At 58.8% G+C, this 18,210-nt stretch overlaps 7 protein-coding genes across 7 annotated transcripts; 2 read left to right on the forward strand and 5 right to left on the reverse strand.

Annotated features, from left to right (window-relative positions):
• Nucleotides 1-1,211: 1,211 nt before the first annotated feature.
• Nucleotides 1,212-2,600, reverse strand: J3D65DRAFT_309334 (uncharacterized protein). Its single transcript, XM_066795254.1, has 2 exons — nt 1,838-2,600; nt 1,212-1,775 (listed from the first exon to the last, which is right to left on the reverse strand). The coding sequence occupies exons 1-2, from the start codon at nt 2,275-2,277 to the stop codon at nt 1,436-1,438; spliced, it is 780 nt and encodes a 259-aa protein (XP_066657340.1). The 5' UTR covers nt 2,278-2,600; the 3' UTR covers nt 1,212-1,435.
• On the reverse strand, nt 2,474-5,601 carry J3D65DRAFT_676130 (uncharacterized protein). The gene is made up of 2 exons (XM_066803602.1): nt 4,903-5,601; nt 2,474-4,846 (listed from the first exon to the last, which is right to left on the reverse strand). The coding sequence occupies exons 1-2, from the start codon at nt 5,386-5,388 to the stop codon at nt 2,924-2,926; spliced, it is 2,409 nt and encodes an 802-aa protein (XP_066657341.1). The 5' UTR covers nt 5,389-5,601; the 3' UTR covers nt 2,474-2,923.
• A 1,489-nt stretch (nt 5,602-7,090) lies between these two features.
• On the forward strand, nt 7,091-7,755 carry J3D65DRAFT_620672 (uncharacterized protein). The gene has a single exon (XM_066799886.1). It carries the CDS (start codon nt 7,181-7,183, stop codon nt 7,637-7,639), a length of 459 nt encoding a protein of 152 aa, XP_066657342.1. The 5' UTR covers nt 7,091-7,180; the 3' UTR covers nt 7,640-7,755.
• Nucleotides 7,756-7,923: 168 nt separating this feature from the next.
• On the reverse strand, nt 7,924-9,350 carry J3D65DRAFT_309763 (uncharacterized protein). The gene is made up of 2 exons (XM_066795255.1): nt 9,135-9,350; nt 7,924-9,053 (listed from the first exon to the last, which is right to left on the reverse strand). Exon 2 carries the CDS (start codon nt 8,884-8,886, stop codon nt 8,209-8,211), a length of 678 nt encoding a protein of 225 aa, XP_066657343.1. The 5' UTR covers nt 8,887-9,053; nt 9,135-9,350; the 3' UTR covers nt 7,924-8,208.
• Nucleotides 9,006-10,714, forward strand: J3D65DRAFT_693964 (uncharacterized protein; the record flags this gene model as incomplete). Its single annotated transcript, XM_066803974.1, has 4 exons — nt 9,006-9,623; nt 9,874-10,053; nt 10,382-10,612; nt 10,664-10,714. Exons 1-4 carry the CDS (start codon nt 9,438-9,440, stop codon nt 10,712-10,714), a joined length of 648 nt encoding a protein of 215 aa, XP_066657344.1. The 5' UTR covers nt 9,006-9,437.
• A 2,422-nt stretch (nt 10,715-13,136) lies between these two features.
• Nucleotides 13,137-14,843, reverse strand: J3D65DRAFT_666730 (uncharacterized protein; the record flags this gene model as incomplete). The annotated part of the gene is made up of 3 exons (XM_066802950.1): nt 13,137-13,377; nt 13,434-13,486; nt 14,676-14,843. The coding sequence occupies 3 exons, from the start codon at nt 14,841-14,843 to the stop codon at nt 13,137-13,139; spliced, it is 462 nt and encodes a 153-aa protein (XP_066657345.1).
• A 1,481-nt stretch (nt 14,844-16,324) lies between these two features.
• J3D65DRAFT_309887 (uncharacterized protein) lies at nt 16,325-17,357 on the reverse strand. Its single transcript, XM_066795256.1, has one exon. The coding sequence runs from the start codon at nt 17,250-17,252 to the stop codon at nt 16,539-16,541; it is 714 nt and encodes a 237-aa protein (XP_066657346.1). The 5' UTR covers nt 17,253-17,357; the 3' UTR covers nt 16,325-16,538.
• Nucleotides 17,358-18,210: the final 853 nt, after the last annotated feature.

Genomic DNA, 18,210 nt, shown 5'->3' on the forward strand with positions numbered 1-18,210 from the left:
AAACCCGTGGAAGGCCGTCCCGTCTCGATCACCCGCACACAAGTCAGCGTTGATAAGTGACGTCTTCCCAAGTGCTCTTGATTCTCTCGTCTGGGTACACACACAGGGAAGTTCCGCCCTGCCTGTCCACTTTACAGTCGAACGCTGCTGATGGCACACTAGCCCCCGCCTATACCCGACATGTCGTCCAGTGACAACGTCGAGATCGATGAGGCATCCATCATCCCTCACAGGACTAGGTAGCATCTAGACACGACAACGTCCAGGATGAAGCCGTAAGTAGCAGCTCCAAGCTCCACCAATACCCACCAAGAGATGCAGTTTGGCGCCGCCTTTTATCTTACCCATCCATTGCTCACTCATGTGTAAGCCGCCGTTTTTAAGACCATTTCGTTGCCATGACGCGCAACAGTGCCCGTGGCCACATTGGGCCTCCGTGCCGTTGGCATGCTCGTGCAAGTCGTACCACGGAGACTTCGCAGAGACCACTGCCGCCGACATTATCCAGCTGGAAGGTACGCCGGAGTGCGCGAAGGATGCTGCAGGTCCGAGAATTTTAGTCGACAGTAGTAGCCCTTGAGAACGTTCGGTGGAGCAATGGCGCGAAGGCTAAGCGGGAAAGCGCACCAGTTCGTATTGGCGCAGACAAGAAACGCGCGAGCGGAGTCTACGGCATGAATGGCAGCGCCTGGAGGAACCGCTAAGGTTGTATCGGGGACGAAAATTGTCGCGATGTCGAAACGAGCGACAAATCCTCAGGTCTGACATGCGAGAAAGATAACGACGACGACGATGACGACGATGACGACGATGACCAGCCAGCTTGAGCACGCAGCAGAAGCAGCCCTGTCAACTCACTCCACATACTCTCGGCCGTTCCTTCCCGTGCGATGAGTTCGCTGCGATGGTGATGATGATGACGACGGAGAATCGAGAAGTACCATTTGCACCCTGGCAGTGAGAGAGCAGCAAGGAAAAGGCCCGGCATGCCATGAGGCGGCGGCAGCAGCGGCGGCCTATTCTAGCGGATACCCGACGACTCCAAGGGAGGCAGGCGTGCGACAAAAGATGAGCGCAGAATACGACTTGTTTCCAGAGCCGCGCTAATTCACCATGCAAAATCGCATCGCCGCGCAGGCCCCTCGCCGCGCACCAAGGCGGCAAAGGAGGCACACGACGAGGTGCGGCCTTCGGCAGACGCCGTTGAAGAGCGCAGAGGGAAAGCGTGCGGCAGTTGACAGAGAGGGAGCCTGAAAGACGTCTTTGATGTTGACATCAACCAGACACCATCGTGACAGTCGGTTTCCGCCCGTATCTTGGAGTGGGCTTTGAGAGGTCGGCGGCCAAAGTCGATGGGGACAGGCTTCTGGGTCTTCACGACAATCAGATCGCGGGCCAGGGCCAAGCTCGCAGTGACCACCACATCCGCCTCAACCTAGATCTTGTCTTCCGACACCATGAGCCGAATCGGAGGGAGGTGCCTTGGTTCTGGCGTCTGCGCCATGTTCCGCTGGGGAAAGGACCCAATTGTGCGCTTGTTTGGTCCGGCGCGACAGACAGTTGAGTCGCCAGGTGCGCTCACTCGTTCGATCCGCGCGCGCGCGCACATGCTTCGCTGGGGTCGCTGGGCCAACGACGACAAAGATGGCAAAACAGGAGGATTTGTGTCAATGGGCTCCCGTGGCCGAACGTGGCCTGCGCGGGCGTCTTGTTCCCGGGGTTCGACGGTGCGCAGCCAGCGTGCTGGCGAAGGACGACGGAGATGGCGATGGAGACTGTGAAGACGTCGGTGCGGTGAGCTGAGGAGCAACGAGGCATCAACGATGGGGCCAGATACCTACCGGTTGGTGTGGAAGACGGCGGGGGTGCGATGACCGAGGACGGGACGGGACTTGAGTGTTGAAGGTTGTTGGGCCGGGTGGAGCCACGGGCATACATAGCTGCTGTGGCTAGGTAGGTTGTGGCTGGGGCGGATGCTGAGTTAGTGAGCTCGCAGCGTGGCGCCGGCCCATGGTCTTGTCGCTGGCGGGAAGAGGGCCTTCGGTTATCGCTGGCGGTGATGGCATTGTCGCTGGCGGGAATCATACTCGCCAGCGGGTATGGCCATACTCGCCGGCGGGAACCATACTCGCCAGCGGGTGACTCAGCCGCTTGCTCACGTGACGGGCATACTCGCCAGCGGGAATGGCCATACTCGCCGGCGGGAACCATACTCGCTAGCGGGTGACTCAGCCGCTTGCTCACGTGACGGGCATACTCGCCAGCGGGTATGGCCATACTCGCCGGCGGGAACCATACTCGCTAGCGGGAATGGTGCCGGCTAGTCCGTAGTCAGTTAGTCCGCCAGGCCCGTGCGTGGTGCGCGCCTCGTCTCCACTTCCCACCTCAGCGCACCCCACCGCAGACAAAAAGATCGATTGATTGATTGGTTCGTGACGGCTATACTGAACACGGTGCTTGAAGAAAGACCGACGTGTTGAGGAGAGGCCTCCGCCCTTGGCTCGTGGCTTTGCGGGCTTCTCCATTATTCCAATGGGCGTGAGAGTGTCGCGAGCAATGTGTATCGAGACTACCGTACGTGCCTCCAGCAATTGCGTGTCCTTGGGCGCCGCCTCTCGCAGCACCGCCCAGCTCGAAGCGTACCTGACCGCCTCACGAGGGACCTCCATAGTCATGGCGAAAAACGTTGCCTCCGCCGAGCCCAGGCATGGGGATGAGGGAAGAAAAAGAAGAGCAAGGACGCGCTAGGTGCATGTTGATCGTGGGCTAGCGAGAAGGTATGTATGCAAAAAATCTTTAATGAAAATCCTGCTGCTGGGTATCATGCGGTGAAAAGCCATCGTGTTGCGCCCTCGTCACTCATGCCTGTCTGTCCATCAAAGCAAATCATCTGCGAGTCGATGCCGCGCTGCATCCTGATAACTCATGTCTGTTCAAGAAGAGAATCGAGCCTCTTCACAAAGTCCTCGACCGCGGCAAGAGCGCCGTCTGTCGTCGAGCGCGCGTCCTTGGGCTCTGAAATGTCGCTGGCAAATTTGCAGGCTCGTCTCGCACCACTGACAAAGCCGCCGTAACGGCGTCGGTCCTGCTGCAGCCGCAGCACCTGGCTCTTTATCGAAGCGACTTCAGCAGCAATTGCATCCTCGAGGGCAGCATTGCGTTTCGAAAATGCTCTCAAGCTTGCGCCGACTTGGTTCCGTTCCTCAATCTGCACGTTGAAGCTGGCCTGCTCCTCTGCCATCGTGCGTTGAAGAGCTGAGATGTCCGACGCGAGCGTGTTCATGGCGCGGCTACAGTCGCGGGCGTTGGTCGTAATGACAGCACGCCGGGCGATGGAGGCTTCTCTCTGAGCAGCCAGCTTCTGCGCGACCTGCTTGCAGTAGTTCCGCTGCTGTGTCATGGCATCCTTGACCGACATTCGGCCCTGCGATGGCCCAGGACCAGGACTGCCCAGGTCAATCATTTCATCCGGTAGCGTACATGGCGACTCTGAAAGCAGCGAGTAGAGCGCGTGGCGCCAGAACACGGCGTTGACAGCGGAGGGCATGGGAACGTGCGCGCGCAAGTACAAGGCAAAAACCAAGACGTATACGCCGCAGTCGACACTGCCTCTTTGCTGCACGGCACTGCGCTCAACGAGGCGCCACTCTTCCCAATTCTCTTGTGGAACCCTGCGTCGAAAGAGCTGGCCTAGACGGGTTTTGGCCGCGTTGAAGTGCGCAAAGCTGGATGCCGAGTCGAACATGTCGGCTTCCTTGCGGCTCGAGTCGAGGACAATGAGACACCAATGGCTGTAGGAAGCGAGGTCGAGGTTGAGAGCTAGCATGGTAGAGCCAGAAATGGTTATGTTGGTGCCGACCCATGGTGGCGTAGTAAGGAGTGGATCAATGCACTGCCAGCCCGGCGCTGCGCAGATGACGGACAGGGCTTGGTGCATGACGACGTCATCGACCATCTCGCCTGCGATGAGGGGTTGGAACGAATCTTTGGGGTTGTCGCCATCTGCGCGCTTCGGACCACTCTCCTCGTGCTTGGTCTCTGGTCCGGCGACGTTATCCAGCATCTCACAGTTGTCCAGAGTCTTGGTCGAAGCCTGTTCGTCGCCGGCCGCACGCTTCAAGCCCGTCTCGTCAAGCTTGACCTCTGATCCGGCCTCTTGCCCCGACTTGCTGCCCTGAGCCTCTGCTGATTGTTCGCTGGAGGCCTTTGCTGCTTGTTTGCCGATATCCCTTTGTATACTCGCCAGGAATCGTCTGCTCGAGGCAGCTCGGGCCTTTTTTATTCGCTCCTCGTGCTCCGGCCTGGGCCCGAACGGGTGCCTGATGTACGCTGGCTCCTCTAATGTCGCCGAAGCAGCTGAGAGCGAGCTGAACAGCAAGCTGTCGTTGTCGTTGGTGAGAAAACTCTCGTCGCCAGGCCCAGGCGAGGGAAGAGCGTTGACGTGTCGCCCATGCTCCACCGCAGGGCTGTCAGAGCCGGATGATGCTCCCGAGTCTTCACTAGCAGTGTCCCAATCGCCGGCTTGTGTATCGCCGCCTAGATCCATGTTCTGTTGGTCTTGGTCGCCGTCTTCACTAGCAGTGTCCCCATCGCCGCCTTCTGTATCGTCATGAAGACCCATGTCGTCATCCTCGGAGGTGGAAACGTTGTCAGGCTCAGGCTCAGGCTCAGGCGCAGGCGGCTGCCGCTGGGCTCCGCTGCGCAATTTGAATTTGAAATCGAGAGGAGAGGAGCGAGCTTTTAGAGCTTTTGACCCCATGCTCGCAGGGGTGGAATGGGCGCGCTGGTGACGGGTCCGTCGAGGTGATTTAGCCACGGGTTGGGACTCTGCGTCATCTGGCAAAGGCTGGCAAAAGGTCAGAAAACGGCGGCCAAGGGCGGCACTGCGAGCCGACAACTTACGCGCTTCTTTACCGGGGCCTGCTCTTGCTCGGGCTTGCGCTCTAGGATTTCGACGTCGCTGGGCACCCAGGCGCGACTGCGCGGCATCCGGGACTTTTCAGTGTTGTGACGGCGAGCGTCCCTGCTCTCGAGCAGCTTGGGGAGGGCATCTTCCAACGAGGTGGTGGTAGCCACTTTCTGGAGGCGACTCAAGAAGGTCGTCGACGTGATTGGAAAGATTTGCTGGAGATCGGTCTCAGGCACAGCCCAAAGGTTAGACAGAGACCTGATTCCGGCAGCCACGCGATTGTATTTTTTGGGCGTCAAGTTTTTGTAGGCCTCGATGATGGGCGCGACTTTGGGGTGCAGCTTCTGATCGATCGGCTGCTCGTGGCGATTCTTCAAGCAGACGTAGCTGCGGAGTAACCTTGTCGCGTGGACGCGCACCGCGTCGTCGAGCTGGTCGGCGTCATCCTGAATAGAGACTGAGTCGGCGGGTGCCGCCATGGCGGCGGAGGCGGGTGGCACGGGTGGCGATGGTTGAGATGGCGGTCGAGCATGTTGTTTGGTCGGCGTTGAGTGTGGGCGGGGTATGGTAAACAAAGAAGGAAGGAGAGGTTCGTCGTGACTAAGGTCAACCAAGGTTGACCGCCAAGCTTGGTCAAGATTGACCAGAATCAACGAAGATTGACCGTCAATCCTCGCCAACCTTGGCAGTGCACGGTCTGCCCAGGCTGCTGGCAACAACTTTTCCCTCCCATGCATGTTCCCTCCGGTCGCACGCTCGCCTCCCTTACACTCCCATGGATTTATTTGCCGTGCCTGGCCAGCCTCACCTACGTCTCTGTCCTAGAAGCCGTTGACAAATTTCGTGCCAATTTGCCTTGTTGCTGCGATGCGAAACCGCGTGCCAGCGCTCAGTCCCTGCGACAGAGCCACTGGTTCTGCCGCCTGGTGCGCTGCTGGTAGGTAGGGCCTCGGCGCGCTGCTGTTGCGTGGCTCGAGGCAGCCAAGGTCATGTCGTCGAGGGACGTGCAGGGCAAATGGTGAAAAACAAAAGAATGTACTTCATCGTGTCGCTGTGGTAGACCGACATCGTGTCGACGACGAACGGGCCTTCGAACTTGAACACGCCGGCAGCGTCGACGGCCACCCTCACGGGCCTGATCAGCACCCTACCTACCCTGCTCAACGTCGAGATCGTCACCAGGCACCTTCGCAGACTTGAATACGTCCATGGTCGGCATCAATGTTGTGCTCGCACATGGCCTTCCACTTGTCCAACATGATGCTTACATCCTCGCGCGTGGCCATACAGCAGAATCCCATGCAGCGCACCACCGGTCCTCAAAGCCGTACCCCATGCCGCAGCTGGTGCGCGAGTCTGATCGTGCGTGGCGTTGAGACCCTGATCATGCAGCCGAGCGCAAGCGTCCTCCCGCGCCCCGATGCCTTTGACTGCGGGGTGTATATACGACACGCCCACTCCGCGTACATGCTTGCTGTCTTGTACATCATCGCTGGGCTGGGTTGTCTCCGATCACCCATTTGAGCGCGCCGGGGGCCGAGGAGGACATGTCGACGGGGAAAACATGCACCATCAGAACCGTCAACATGCTGATATGACGAGAGCTAACAAAGCGTAGTTGTGTTGGATTGAGTAGTGGTTGTATTAGCTATGAGTTGGGTCGCGACCGGCGGCGACAGATTCTGTGGGTACTCCAATCCCTAGAGAGGCGGCGGCCTTCCATTCTCGCCGGCGGGAATGGCTTTCACGCTGGCGAGTATGCCATTCCCGCTGGCGAGTATGCCGGTCACGTGAGTAAGTGGCTGAGTCACCCGCTAGCGAGTATGATTCCCGCTGGCGAGATTGCCATTCCCGCTAGCGAGAATGACCCCCGTCGCCCTTCCCGCTAGCGAGAATGACTGCGCTCGACGGCGCTCAGCGGCTCGCTGTTCGTTTAACTGGCGCGCAACCTCAGTTTCCCGCACAGGCCTCCTCCACAAGTCAAAATAATCACGTACATACCAGATGGTGACCTCGACGACGCAAGAAGTGGATCAGGACAAAGGAAGCCAAGCCTGCTGGATGAGGATTTCTGGCCATCTTCTTCCGCCAATCAATCAGACAATCATCACCTCACGCTGTCATCGTGCTGCCGCCCGCCTGCTCCCGGTCCGCTACCACCTCCTCCACCACCACCACCACCACCAGAAGTCGCCGGCATGGCAGAACGCGATCGCGACAAGTATGACCTTATGCCACCACCCGAATGAAATAGCTGAGTAGAATGTGTGTATGACTATAAAAAAATCCAAGGCTGCACGACTTGCTTGGGGCATTGCGGGCAGTTGTGGTGCTGCTCGTCTCGCGCGCCTCGCTCCATGGATGGATGCGCGGTACAGGTACATTTCGTCCGGTCATAGCTGCGCTCGGCCTCGCCGGCGGCCTCGCGGCTGCGCTTCCCTTCCCTTCAAAAATTCCTCGTCCATGTGCCCAAACCACCACCGCCGCCATGTCCTTGGTCTCCCGCTCCCTCCCCCGCACCCCAAGGTTGAGCGACCGAACTTCCGCTCAACAACTCCCGCCAACTTCACGCGAGATGGCAAGATGGCAAGATGGCGGGAATACGGGAATGGTGGAATTGGCGAGATGGCGGGAATTCAGAATGAGCTCGCTAGTGGTGATGCACAAGAAGATGCTGGGGCAATTGATGGTATTGGGTGTGGTGGGTTCTCAAGCCAAATACTAAGGTAGCGCGCCTGTCCGGCTAAATATCGGGCCAACAGCGGGCATTGCCTTGTCGCCGGCGGGAATAGGCTTTCTCGCTGGCGGCAATGGGGGGGGCCCTCTCGCTGGCGGGAATCATACTCGCTGGCGGGTATGGCCATTCTCGCCGGCGGGTATCATACTCGCTAGCGGGTATGGCCTTCCCGCTGGTGCCGGCTAGTCCGTAGTCAGTTAGTCCACCAGGCCCGTGCGTGGTGCGCGTCTCCCGTCAGCAACGACTCTGGTATCACGGCGCGCGCGTCCTCCTCGCATTCAATGTAACTGTTTTTGCTCCTTCGGACTCGCCACTGTGCCTGGCGTCCATCAGTGAAATCTGACCACACCGTCCCTGGCACCACCGAGAGTGCGAAACCTGACCACCGACTACCAAAACCTGGCCTGGTAACCGCTTCATGCCCGTTACAATGGATATTCCACCCGGGCGTGCTAAGGCTCCAGCTCCAACGGCTCAGCAGTAGCTAGGTGCGATGGGACAGAAACACGCGCCGCGCAAACGCCCTCACCTGCGCGACGCACAAGAACTCGGAGAACTTCGTCTACGAGCAGCTCTTGCTGTACGCCAACGCTGGCGAGTTTGCTGCCGTCCGAGCTCGCGACCACAAGGTGTGTTTGGTTTTGGTTTGTTTGTTTTCTGGCATCCGACAGCAAAGCCATCTCGCCGGCTGGCCGGCTGGCTGAGCTGTGACTGACGGACTGACTGACTGTCTTCTGGCAGTGGATGGCGCCTGTACGCCCCGAAACCAACCAGCTCGCGTCTTGAGCGCGCTCCCGTCGAGCTTGAGCTCCCGCAGCCCCCGCCAGTCCAACAGGAGCACCACTGCCTCGTCTCTTTCGTCGTTCTCGTCCGATGACGACGGCGCCGACGACGAAACAAAATTCTCGGGCGATGAAGGCGTCGCCATCCCCACCCGTGGCGTGCGCTCCGTCTTGCCTTCTGACGAGCCACGCAGACGCAGCGCTTCCCACCGCGAGCTGCGCACCGCCCGCGAGGCCATCTCCTCCTGGGCAGCTCGAGGTCCTCGCCACCACCAACCTGGTGCCGTACTACCAGCCGCGGGCGTCGCTCGAGATGTTCCGCCGCTCCATCGAGCGCCTGGATGTGGCGACGGGCATTCAGATGGCGATTGCGGATTTCGGGTCCAAGGGTTCGCCGAATTCCACGCGCACCGAGCCGTTTGTCCCGATGGCCATGGGAGGGAGGGTCTTAAAGACATGTCGCCATACCTACACGCCAGTAGGTAATCAAGTCTCTGGGCGGCGCCTGGTCTGCACAAGTCCGAATTTTGTGTGTTGGATGCGGGCAAATGCCGCGCGCTAGAATTGACCGTGACCTACCTATGGTATCCTGCAGGTCGCGGGCGGAAAACGGACATGCTGTTTCCTGGGTATGATTAGCTTGATTGCTCCCTCTTCCCCTCTATCTCTTGGCTCCTCGCTCGCTCTCTTCCACCAGCTAGCTGACCTGCAAAATGAGCCGTCTCCTTTGATCAGGTCCAAGCCCAAGCCCGAGCCCGAGCGAAATGTCAAGCAACGACGGAGGAGGAGGAGGAGGAGGTCGAGGACCTACGGATGCCGAAGTCGAAGAAATGCTTCGACAAGCTGAAGCGAAGTGACGCAGGTGGCTACTGGCGCTCGTCAAGAACCACGCGGGCAAGATTGACCTTCTGATCGTTGGCCTCACCGCCGTGGTCATCATGTAGCACCAGTAACTGCACGCGCAGAGACAGCAGCAGGACACGCAAATCATCGTCCTCAGGATCATCAAATGGCCGTCATGGCCTCACACCAGTTCGGAGTCCTCGCGATGACGACGATTCCGCGACCGGACGGCCTCGGCAGCCTCTCAGACCAGATCGGCTCGTTTGCGCGCGTCGACGTGCTGCCCACCACCGACATCTCGCAGCTTTTGCTCGACAGGCTCATGGCCACGGCGTACGTGGTCAACGCAACGGTACCGCCAAAGCAACGCATGCGCAGCTGCACGAAATATGGTTGATGGTGACGTGGACGCGGTGCCGCGCGACGCGGCGAGGGCCGTGGGGCATTTGCGAAGGACTACCGCATGAGCAAGCTATCGATCAGGCTGGACGCGGTCGCGATACTGTCGACTTGGTGGTGGCCCATTACATCGAGGTACGTACCTACGCAACAACGAATCCAACATGAGTGAGAGCTAACGCGTCGACTGGCGCTGACTACAGCCATACTGCAAAAACTCCGGGCACATCGCCAACTCCCTCACGTTCCTTGAGCCTGCCATCGACCGCGCCAGTCAAAGCTTCGTCAACAAGCTGTCCGACGTCTTGTGGGTCCCGCAGTGGTTCAGCAGCGCGCCCCAGCAGCTGCAGCAGGGCGACGCGGAGCTGGCGTGCACGCGCGAGGTGGCCAAGGAGCTGGCCCCGTGCATCGACAAGCTGTGCGACGCCATGGCGCCGTGAGCGAGGAGAATATGGCCACGGAGGTGGACGAGTCGCACAGGAGGTTTGGACGGCGGCGGCGGCGGCTGGACTGCGACGACCGTCTTACAGGCAGAGGTGGTTCTCCCGCCTGGCGTGGCTCATCGCGTGGTGCAGAACTACCTTCGGTTGTGCTGCTGCGCGGACAGCATACTCCCACGTCGTGACGGAGATACGGTGATGGATGGCGCAGCAGTCGCTGGGCGATGGCCACTCGTCTAAGCGTGATGCTGCCACCGTGGACAGTCTCTAGCCGCTCTTCAAACTCTTCAACACCAATACGCCCAATGCCAACTACTCGGACACAAATATAAGGGTCATCCAGAAGTCATTGAAAAACTACATCAACAACATCGAGCTCCCAGCACTGCGCGACCGCGGAGTCGTCGACAAGGACACGGGCGCATGGGACAAGCAGGCCAAGCACGTCTGGGCGCGCGATGATTGGGATGGCGTCGACATCTTGCTGCGGTGTCTGGAAAAGGTACGCGCATCTTCCACACAAAGGATCGATCTCGCTGACGGGTGATGGAAGGCGACCATGCCGCCGCCGGCGAAGAGGGAACCGGAGCCCTGCACGTCGTGAGCGTGCATCGTCTGGTCGAAGAGACCGACGTGTTTGTGCTCGAGGCGCGTCGTCGCTGTGTTGCTGGTGTCTGAGGTGGGTCAGCCTGCCTTTTTCCACCCATTCGTCCCCCGCCGTTGGAGAACTCACCCGTGCGTGTTGGGACAGACGAAGCAGATTATACCGCGATGAATACAGCTCCAATTCGACTCCCTCCAACCACTTAAAAGATGGATTCCTCGCACCCAGCAGCCAACTCGGACTCCAACCAAGCCTTCCACCCTCTACAACTCACGACAATGATGGCCGCCAAAGCTCGCTCCAGTGCTGCTCTCAACTGCGCTCGACCAAGAACATTCAGTGCAGCAGGAACCGCCGACTCCAGATGTTGACGTGCACCTGGCACAAAAACTTGGAGCAATTCGTCCGCTCGCAGCTCAGCCCGAAGGAGCTGAAGCGCGTCCTCGATGGCGTCCAGGTCAGTCAGCTGTTTCAAAGCGAAAGGATGGTCGAACTGACTGACTGGCTGCCGCCGTGACAGTGGATGGCGCCCATGCGCCACGAGCCGGACTCCATCATTGTTAACATCAGCTACGTCGACTCGGCCTCCGAATCTGACGACTCTAAGCACGAGGAAGAAGAGGACAGCGATGGACTATCATCCTTGAGCAGCATCGACGACGAGGTAATCGCAGGCCTTGGCCACAACCTCGCCAGCGTCAACCCACCCACTGGACCCCTGAGAGTCTGCGCACCGTAAGAGATGATCGTGGCCAAGGCCGCTGGTGGCTCTGGCGGTGCGCTCCTGGGCAGCCCATCCCCTGCTTCGAGTTCCTGTGTGCTGTCCAGTCCTCTGAGATGCCTCTGTCCTCTTCTCACCACCACCCAGACGAACCTACGATGAGCGAACCTACGATGAGCGAACCTACGATGAGTGGTTCTCTCCCGGTCTCTCGCCGACCGAGACTCTCCGCCCTAAACTCATGTCCCTGCGGTCGTCCTCTCCCACTTCTCCTTCACCACCGGTCTCGCCGACTGAGACTGTCCAACCTGGCCTAATGTCCCTGCAGTCATCCTCTCACAGCTGCTCGGGCCAGTCGACTTCTCCTCTCCAGCTGCCGACGCCACTGCAAACGTTGCTGCCCGCTTTGCCCGCCGAGGCTGGCTCGGCGCGTCGTCCTACGGTCAAACTGCCCGCGCCGCTCGCGCGCGTCAAGTTAGACGACGCACCTATCTCTCGCCAGCTGGCGCCGCCGCTGCAAACGTTGCTGCCCGCTTCAACTGCTGAGGCTGGCTCAGCGTGTCGTCCCACGGTCAAACTGCCCAGCTATAAGACAATGGGGGGATTCTCGCAGCACCGTGGCTAGGTGGTGTATAGAAAAGATGTTGTTGGCGATCTTTATTTCTTTCTCTTTCTACTTCCTATTTGCGTGATAGGAAGATCGGGTCATGTGGCGGAAGGGAAGGGATGTGAGGGTGCCATGGTATTTGTAGGTTCTCCTCAGCTGCCAGCTAGTAGTGAAGGCAAGCTAGATTGTGCATGCATTAGCCCAGATATATTTACAATTGTACTTTTATGCGCACCTGTCGCCTTCTATTTAGTTTGCCGGCCGTCGCGACCACCAGCGAGAGAAGCCCACCCATCTACCCATCCCTCCTCTTCTTCGCCCTCGCGTCAGCAGCGATTTCCCCAATCTGGGGGGTCAAGAGATGGTCAGTCGCCTGCGTGTACCATACCATACCTACCTACCTACCTACCTACCGGGGGGAGGAGGTTGATGGTGGTGGCTACAGAGGAAACGAGACAAGATAAGACGAGTAGACGGCAGCTTTTGCCACGAGCGCGTCGCACGACAACTGCCCGGTATGTTTTGGTTTCCCGGCGGCGGCGGGCAACGGCGCCTGGCTTGCGGCGTCGGATCAGAGGGCAGGGCGTGGGATCACCAGAGAGAGAGAGAGAGAGAGTGAGAGAGAGGGAGGGAGGGAGGGAGGCGTCGTGCGCAGTCTGTCAAGCAAACAGCAACGGCCTCAACCTCGTGTCCACTTCCATTGGCCTCGGCCGACATTCAGGTCCGTTACAACTACCAGCAAAATTGACGTTGCAAGGCACCCTGGGGAGACGTCCCGGAGAAAGCTGGCAGCCACAAAGGCACCTCCATGCTGCGGCTCTCAACCATGTCGAACTCGCACTTCACAAAGAGATGTTTCTGCGCGGCCAATCGCGTCCTCCTTTCCACCGCCGGGGCTCACATGCGCCGCCACGACTCGCCGCCTTCTTCTGCAGCGATATGGTGTTGACTGCTTGCCCGAATTCATGATGGCCTCGAGCAAGAAGAAGACGCCGCTGAGGTGCGCCGCCGTCACCATTCCAGTTCTCTCTGCAAATGTTCCCGGTCCTTGGACAAGAAGCCTCCTTGCGGCGCGGATGACGTTGTCTGTGTGCCTACGCGGTGCGGCGCGGTCCGTTGGCGCGCGACTCATTCCTTGCTGCCCGATTTTGAGCGCGGTGGTGGAAGATGAAGACGAAGACGAAGGAAGCCAAGTAAATGCGTTCTGTTGGCGCGGGCTTGCGAACACGATCATAGGGTGGTTCCGCCAGTATTCGGGTCCAGTGGATGTCGAGAACCCCCATCCGAATGTAGTTGTGCTGCGCGCGTGGGACGTGTTCTCTCGGTGTCATGTCCCTGGGCGGTAGCGGTAGGAGGGAGTCCGGATCAGATGGCACATTTTCAGCCGCCACCGGTGTGTCGTTGCAAGGAGGTTGTCGCGGTACAGGATCTGGACGTCGGCAGGCTGGAAGAGTGTGTCATTAGCGGCCTCGATTGCCAGCCAGTGGAGATGGTGGTGGTGTTGGTGGTGGAAAAGTACGAGGGAGGAGCTAGGTCGCCACCTACCTGTACCTTACCTACATGTACCCAGATTGGTAGTGACTTCTGAGAAGAGAAGGCATCACCCACCATAAGTCCCAGCATATAATCCACTTGATCCCCGGGCTCGCTTGCGGGCCCCAGGCGAGCGCGCAGGCCCCAGGCGAGCGCGCAGGCCCCAGGCGAGCGCGCAGGCCCCAGGCGAGCGCGCAGGCCCCAGGCGAGCGCGCAGGCCCCAGGCGAGCGCGCAGGCCCCAGGCGAGCGCGCAGGCCCCAGGCGAGCGCGCAGGCCCCAGGCGAGCGCGCAGGCCCCAGGCGAGCGAGCAGAGCGCTTCGGCTTCGCTACCCGTAGTAGTCTTTCCCTTACACGGAACAAGAAACAAGAAACAACGACGATGATGACGATGCCCATCATCTTCTACCATACCATGCCTCAGCCTGCACCGCCTCCCCGAAGCTCACAGATCCACCAACCATGTACTCATCGTGACGCCGCCTCAGGGTCAAGTGCGACAGAGGGCCCCCCTACAGCCTTGCTCGCCGGCTTGGGACCCTCAAACCTCAGCCCTGCTGCTGTCCGGATTGCGACGGGGAGAAATGTGATGTGATGATGATGGTGTGGCAAGAGGATGAGCCGAGGCTGATGATGCGGCAAGGGTGAGAGCAACCTTGGAAGGACAAGGCGGGGATGGCGACTGGTGGACACGACAGCGGCTCTTCCATGTCTCCTAGACCTTGCCAGTACATAGCAGGCAGCGGATGTTTAGATACTCCTAGCTGAGCGAGGGGCTACAGAAAAGTGGATGCCCTTCAGTTGTGGTCGGCGGGCCAAGGGCGGTTGGCCTGCAGCGGTGGAGTGCTCTGCACACCCTGGTCCAACTTGCGTTTTTCCCCCGGGCCTAGGCTTGGTACCCTTTTCGGCGTCCTTTCACTTGCTCTTTGGGATGTACTTAGGTTCAACACCACCGCATTTCTTATTCTAGTACTCCTAAACCTGATTAATTGGTTCGGGGCTGTCCATTAGGTTCTCTTTGGGCTCCCATGTCCTGTCCTCAAACTTGGGAAAACCCGCCCACATGATCTCGTATTTTATGTTGACATCTGCGCCATCATACAAGTGGTTGAGGACCTGCTCCACGGCGAACTTCATCAACGGCTTCATCGTCGCCGTCTTCGTCTTCGTCCTTGGCCGGCTGCTTTTTCTTATTTTTCTTGTCAATTTCCTTGCAGGGTATCTCAGTTTCAGAAGCAGAGGCCTCGTCCTCGGAAAGCGCGGGCGGCATGTTGTGCGCGACTGCGCAGGGTGATGCTCAATTGGGATGATCAATGCTGAGGATGGAGACGGCAAGGTGCCCTCGCGCTCAAGGCGTGCAAGGTGCTGGTGTTGAGGGTTGGATCCAGTGACGGACGGATGCGGGAAACAGTGCTTTTGCGCAGGGGGGATGACCAGAACGGGTGTGCGGACGAGCTTTGGGCGCAACCCACGCCGTGCGCGATTCTCTGAAGCTTCTCCCGCTAAGATGTATCGAACTTGAAGGTCGCCGATACCGTAAAAGGGCTTCTCAGTGGGTGAGGGCCTGCGGCGGCTCGCGGAAGACGGGGTTGTCGCGGCAGAGAGGGACTTGAATCTCTGATACCAAGCCGTTCAAATACATCCGCCGGAATCTGTGGGCCAATATTGGAGGGGAGTGTGCGGACGAGACAGGAGAGCTATTGGACAATGAGGAAAAGCCTGCGCAGTGTGTCTGGTGGACTTTTCAAAGGTCAGCAAGGCCGCACACTGGCAATGAGACCAAGGACGTACCATGAAGCCTGGACTGTGCTGTTCCATGGCTTTGCGAAACTCATTTTCGCGACGAGGCGAGGAACAACTGGTTCGAAGACAATGATGTGGTCCTGCGGGGTGGCGCGAGGACTGATGGCGAGAAGGATGAAGCTGTGGCTCTTCGATGCGAGATGCTCAGAAGACACGGGTTCTGATCCATCGCCCGGCGGCAGTGCGTGGGTGGGCTTCGGGTAGGCGTTGGGACTGGTTTCAAGATGGACATTGAAGGCTCCAGGTCCATGTCTCGTCCGAAGTGTAGCGCAAGAAGGTGGGCTGGCTATCTGTAGGTGTGACGGGAGGAGGACTTGTGTAAGCACGGACTTCCGTCAACTCTACCGTACCGGTACCTGTACTTCCTGAACCTCAGAGATATGACATCATACCTCGCGAGACGCCATCCTCAGGTCGCCCGACATATTCGCCTGAGCTGTGGCCTTCACCCACGCCTCGCCACCCACGCCTATTCTCTAGCCCGCTTCGCGAATCAAGACTTTGGGAACCGCCGCCATCGCCCAGCACATTCTCCCGGTCTGCGCACCATCCACTGGGCGCACCAACGCTCCGCGAATCTCGCGCGTTCCTCTTTGATGGCACTGCACAAGTCTCCAGGTCGGTCCGCAAACGACGCCAACCTCCCCGCTCGAGCGCACCATCCTCCGACAATCGCCAATCGCGGTTTGGGTAGGTTGTCAAGTTGTCTGTTTTTGGCTTGGGGATATTGGTAACATGAATGGCAGTTTCAATCAGCTTTCCCCTCTTCGACCCTCCGGCTCAATTCGCGACCGACCTCTCGTCGAACACCTATCGAGGGCAGGATTGGTTCTGCACGTCCCAAGCAAGGCAATTCCGCCATCCGCCATCCGCCGGCCTCGTCTGCGCGCAAAGGACGCCGCCTGAAAACCAATCTACCTATCCATCCATCCATCCCCTTCATCGTCAACGTCGAATCCTGTCTCCAAATATTCCTGGCCGTGGACTTATTTTATCGAGGTGACGTACGTACCAGGCATCTTTTCAATCGACGTTGACGGGCGGCAGCGGCCAAGGGCGGTCGGTTTCCATGAAGCAAAATAGAAGTAGTGCAGGTATCGACTAAAAAGGGACGGCCGACGTGCGGACAATGAGGATGAGGCTAAGGGGCTACTTTCCACAGTCAAGGGGTCTCCTGACAAGTCTGGAGGCGCCTCGAACTGCGACCGTGGTGGCATGGATGCAGCCAAGGGGAATTCAAGGCAAACATATCATCTATCTCATCTACCTCTTTTTCCTTGGTGCATCTGTCCGCCTTCATCTGCTTGGTTGGCAGGCACCATGTCCAGCTTGGGCGGGACTTGGGGCACCTAAGCTGTTGTGGTAGTGGGTAATCCTCGACGCGCAGTGGTACCGGCAACAAATACCCCAGACTTTCAAGGCTGACAGCGAGAAAGTAGTCAAGTGAAAGTGCGAAGCAGCAGTTGAACAAGAAGATTGGCCGCGTTGGGCTAACGGTGAGCAGAAAGGGAAAGGGGACGTACGCACCTGGGTCGGCTTGATCAGGCTGGCGTTCACATGCTGCTCCAGATTGCGCATGGTCTCGATGATAAATAAATTCGATGGTCGTATCGACCGTCCTGGAAACTTGGTCAATCATCATGTTGTCGCATCGGGACACGGTCTCGGCCTCTTGGATGACATGGCTGCGGACTTGTCCCCATAGCTGCCACGTCTGCTGGACATTGGTGGCGAGCAGTAAAGACTCGGTGGCGACGTCGTCGAGCGTGGCCAACAGCTTCGGGCCGTCCTTGTGGACGGCAGTTTGCGCGAGCCACCTCGACTCAAGCGACCCAAGGACCGCGGCTTGTTTTTGGCCGTAGTTGCTGAGCACCATGCCCGTCTTGAGCGGCTTGATGTGGCCTTGTTTGAAGGCCGCCTCGCCCGACGCGGCCACGGTCAAACGTCACTCGTCGCGGCTGCTGGTGGGCGGTTGAAGGATGAAGGGCACGATGAGCGACACGAACAGCACGAGGCAGCTGCCGAAGATGAGCACTTGTTTCTAGTAGCTCCACCATGACCTCGTCGGCGTCGCCCGCATCGCCAGCTACTCGTTCGCCTGGTACAGCTGCTGGTCTCTCTCTGCCAACTGGTCGTGCAAGTTGCTGATGGTGTTTTGCTTTTCGCGGTTCCCGGCCTTTCCAGTCATTCGAGACACCGTCAGTCTTCTTCCTTGTTGCTGCGCAATGAACTTGGCATTTGCAAGCAAAAACCCACCTGCAACTCGGCCATCTCTCAAGTCCATGTGCAAACGAGTACGTGCAGCGCATTCGGCCACCTCGTCCTCCTCCACCCTGTTGCAAGAAACAATGCTGACATCAGAAGCAAATCGACACTGCCAGTCTCGACATCCGGATGGCGAGCCTCTTTCTTGATGATTTCCCACAGATGGTGCCCATGCCCATGTCCTCTGCCACCGCTTCATCGCCGTCGTCGCCACTGCTACCGCAGCCAACTGCCGCACCGCCCGAGCGCAATTGTCTGGGTTTCTTTGTAGAGTGCGGGGGCCTGGCATCTCCATCCCCTACTTTATCTTTTTCTCCCTTTTCTTTCCTGTCTGCCGCTCTCTCTGCATCTGGTCGCGTTTGTCACCTGTTTTTCCCAGCTTCGCAATGATTTGTTCCCGTGCAACATGTGCTGAAACACGGACGCCTACCACACGCCGATCCCGACGGCGTTTGCCACCATGGCTTCGTATTCATTTCCCCGTACCGTGTTCTTCCACCCAAAGCTTTTGTTGTTCGCATGGTGCTCTCCCTCTCTCTCTCTCGTCGTTTTAAATAAGGTTCGGCCGT

Source organism: Phyllosticta citribraziliensis (assembly GCF_038025025.1).
Source record: "Phyllosticta citribraziliensis strain CPC 17464 chromosome Unknown J3D65scaffold_4, whole genome shotgun sequence".
Taxonomy (NCBI): Eukaryota; Fungi; Ascomycota; class Dothideomycetes; order Botryosphaeriales; family Phyllostictaceae; genus Phyllosticta; species Phyllosticta citribraziliensis.

Coding starts and splice junctions, on each gene's coding strand:
- J3D65DRAFT_309763 (XM_066795255.1), bottom strand. CDS start 8,886: ATGTCTTTAAGACCCTCCCTCCCATGGCCATCGGGACAAACGGCTCGG.
- J3D65DRAFT_676130 (XM_066803602.1), bottom strand. CDS start 5,388: ATGGCGGCACCCGCCGACTCAGTCTCTATTCAGGATGACGCCGACCAG. Junction 4,847..4,902: donor AGGCCCCGGTAAAGAAGCGC/GTAAGTTGTCGG, acceptor ACCTTTTGCCAG/CCTTTGCCAGATGACGCAGA.
- J3D65DRAFT_309887 (XM_066795256.1), bottom strand. CDS start 17,252: ATGGTGCTCAGCAACTACGGCCAAAAACAAGCCGCGGTCCTTGGGTCG.
- J3D65DRAFT_620672 (XM_066799886.1), top strand. CDS start 7,181: ATGACTATAAAAAAATCCAAGGCTGCACGACTTGCTTGGGGCATTGCG.
- J3D65DRAFT_309334 (XM_066795254.1), bottom strand. CDS start 2,277: ATGGCCATACCCGCTGGCGAGTATGCCCGTCACGTGAGCAAGCGGCTG. Junction 1,776..1,837: donor TCTTCCACACCAACCGGTAG/GTATCTGGCCCC, acceptor ACGTCTTCACAG/TCTCCATCGCCATCTCCGTC.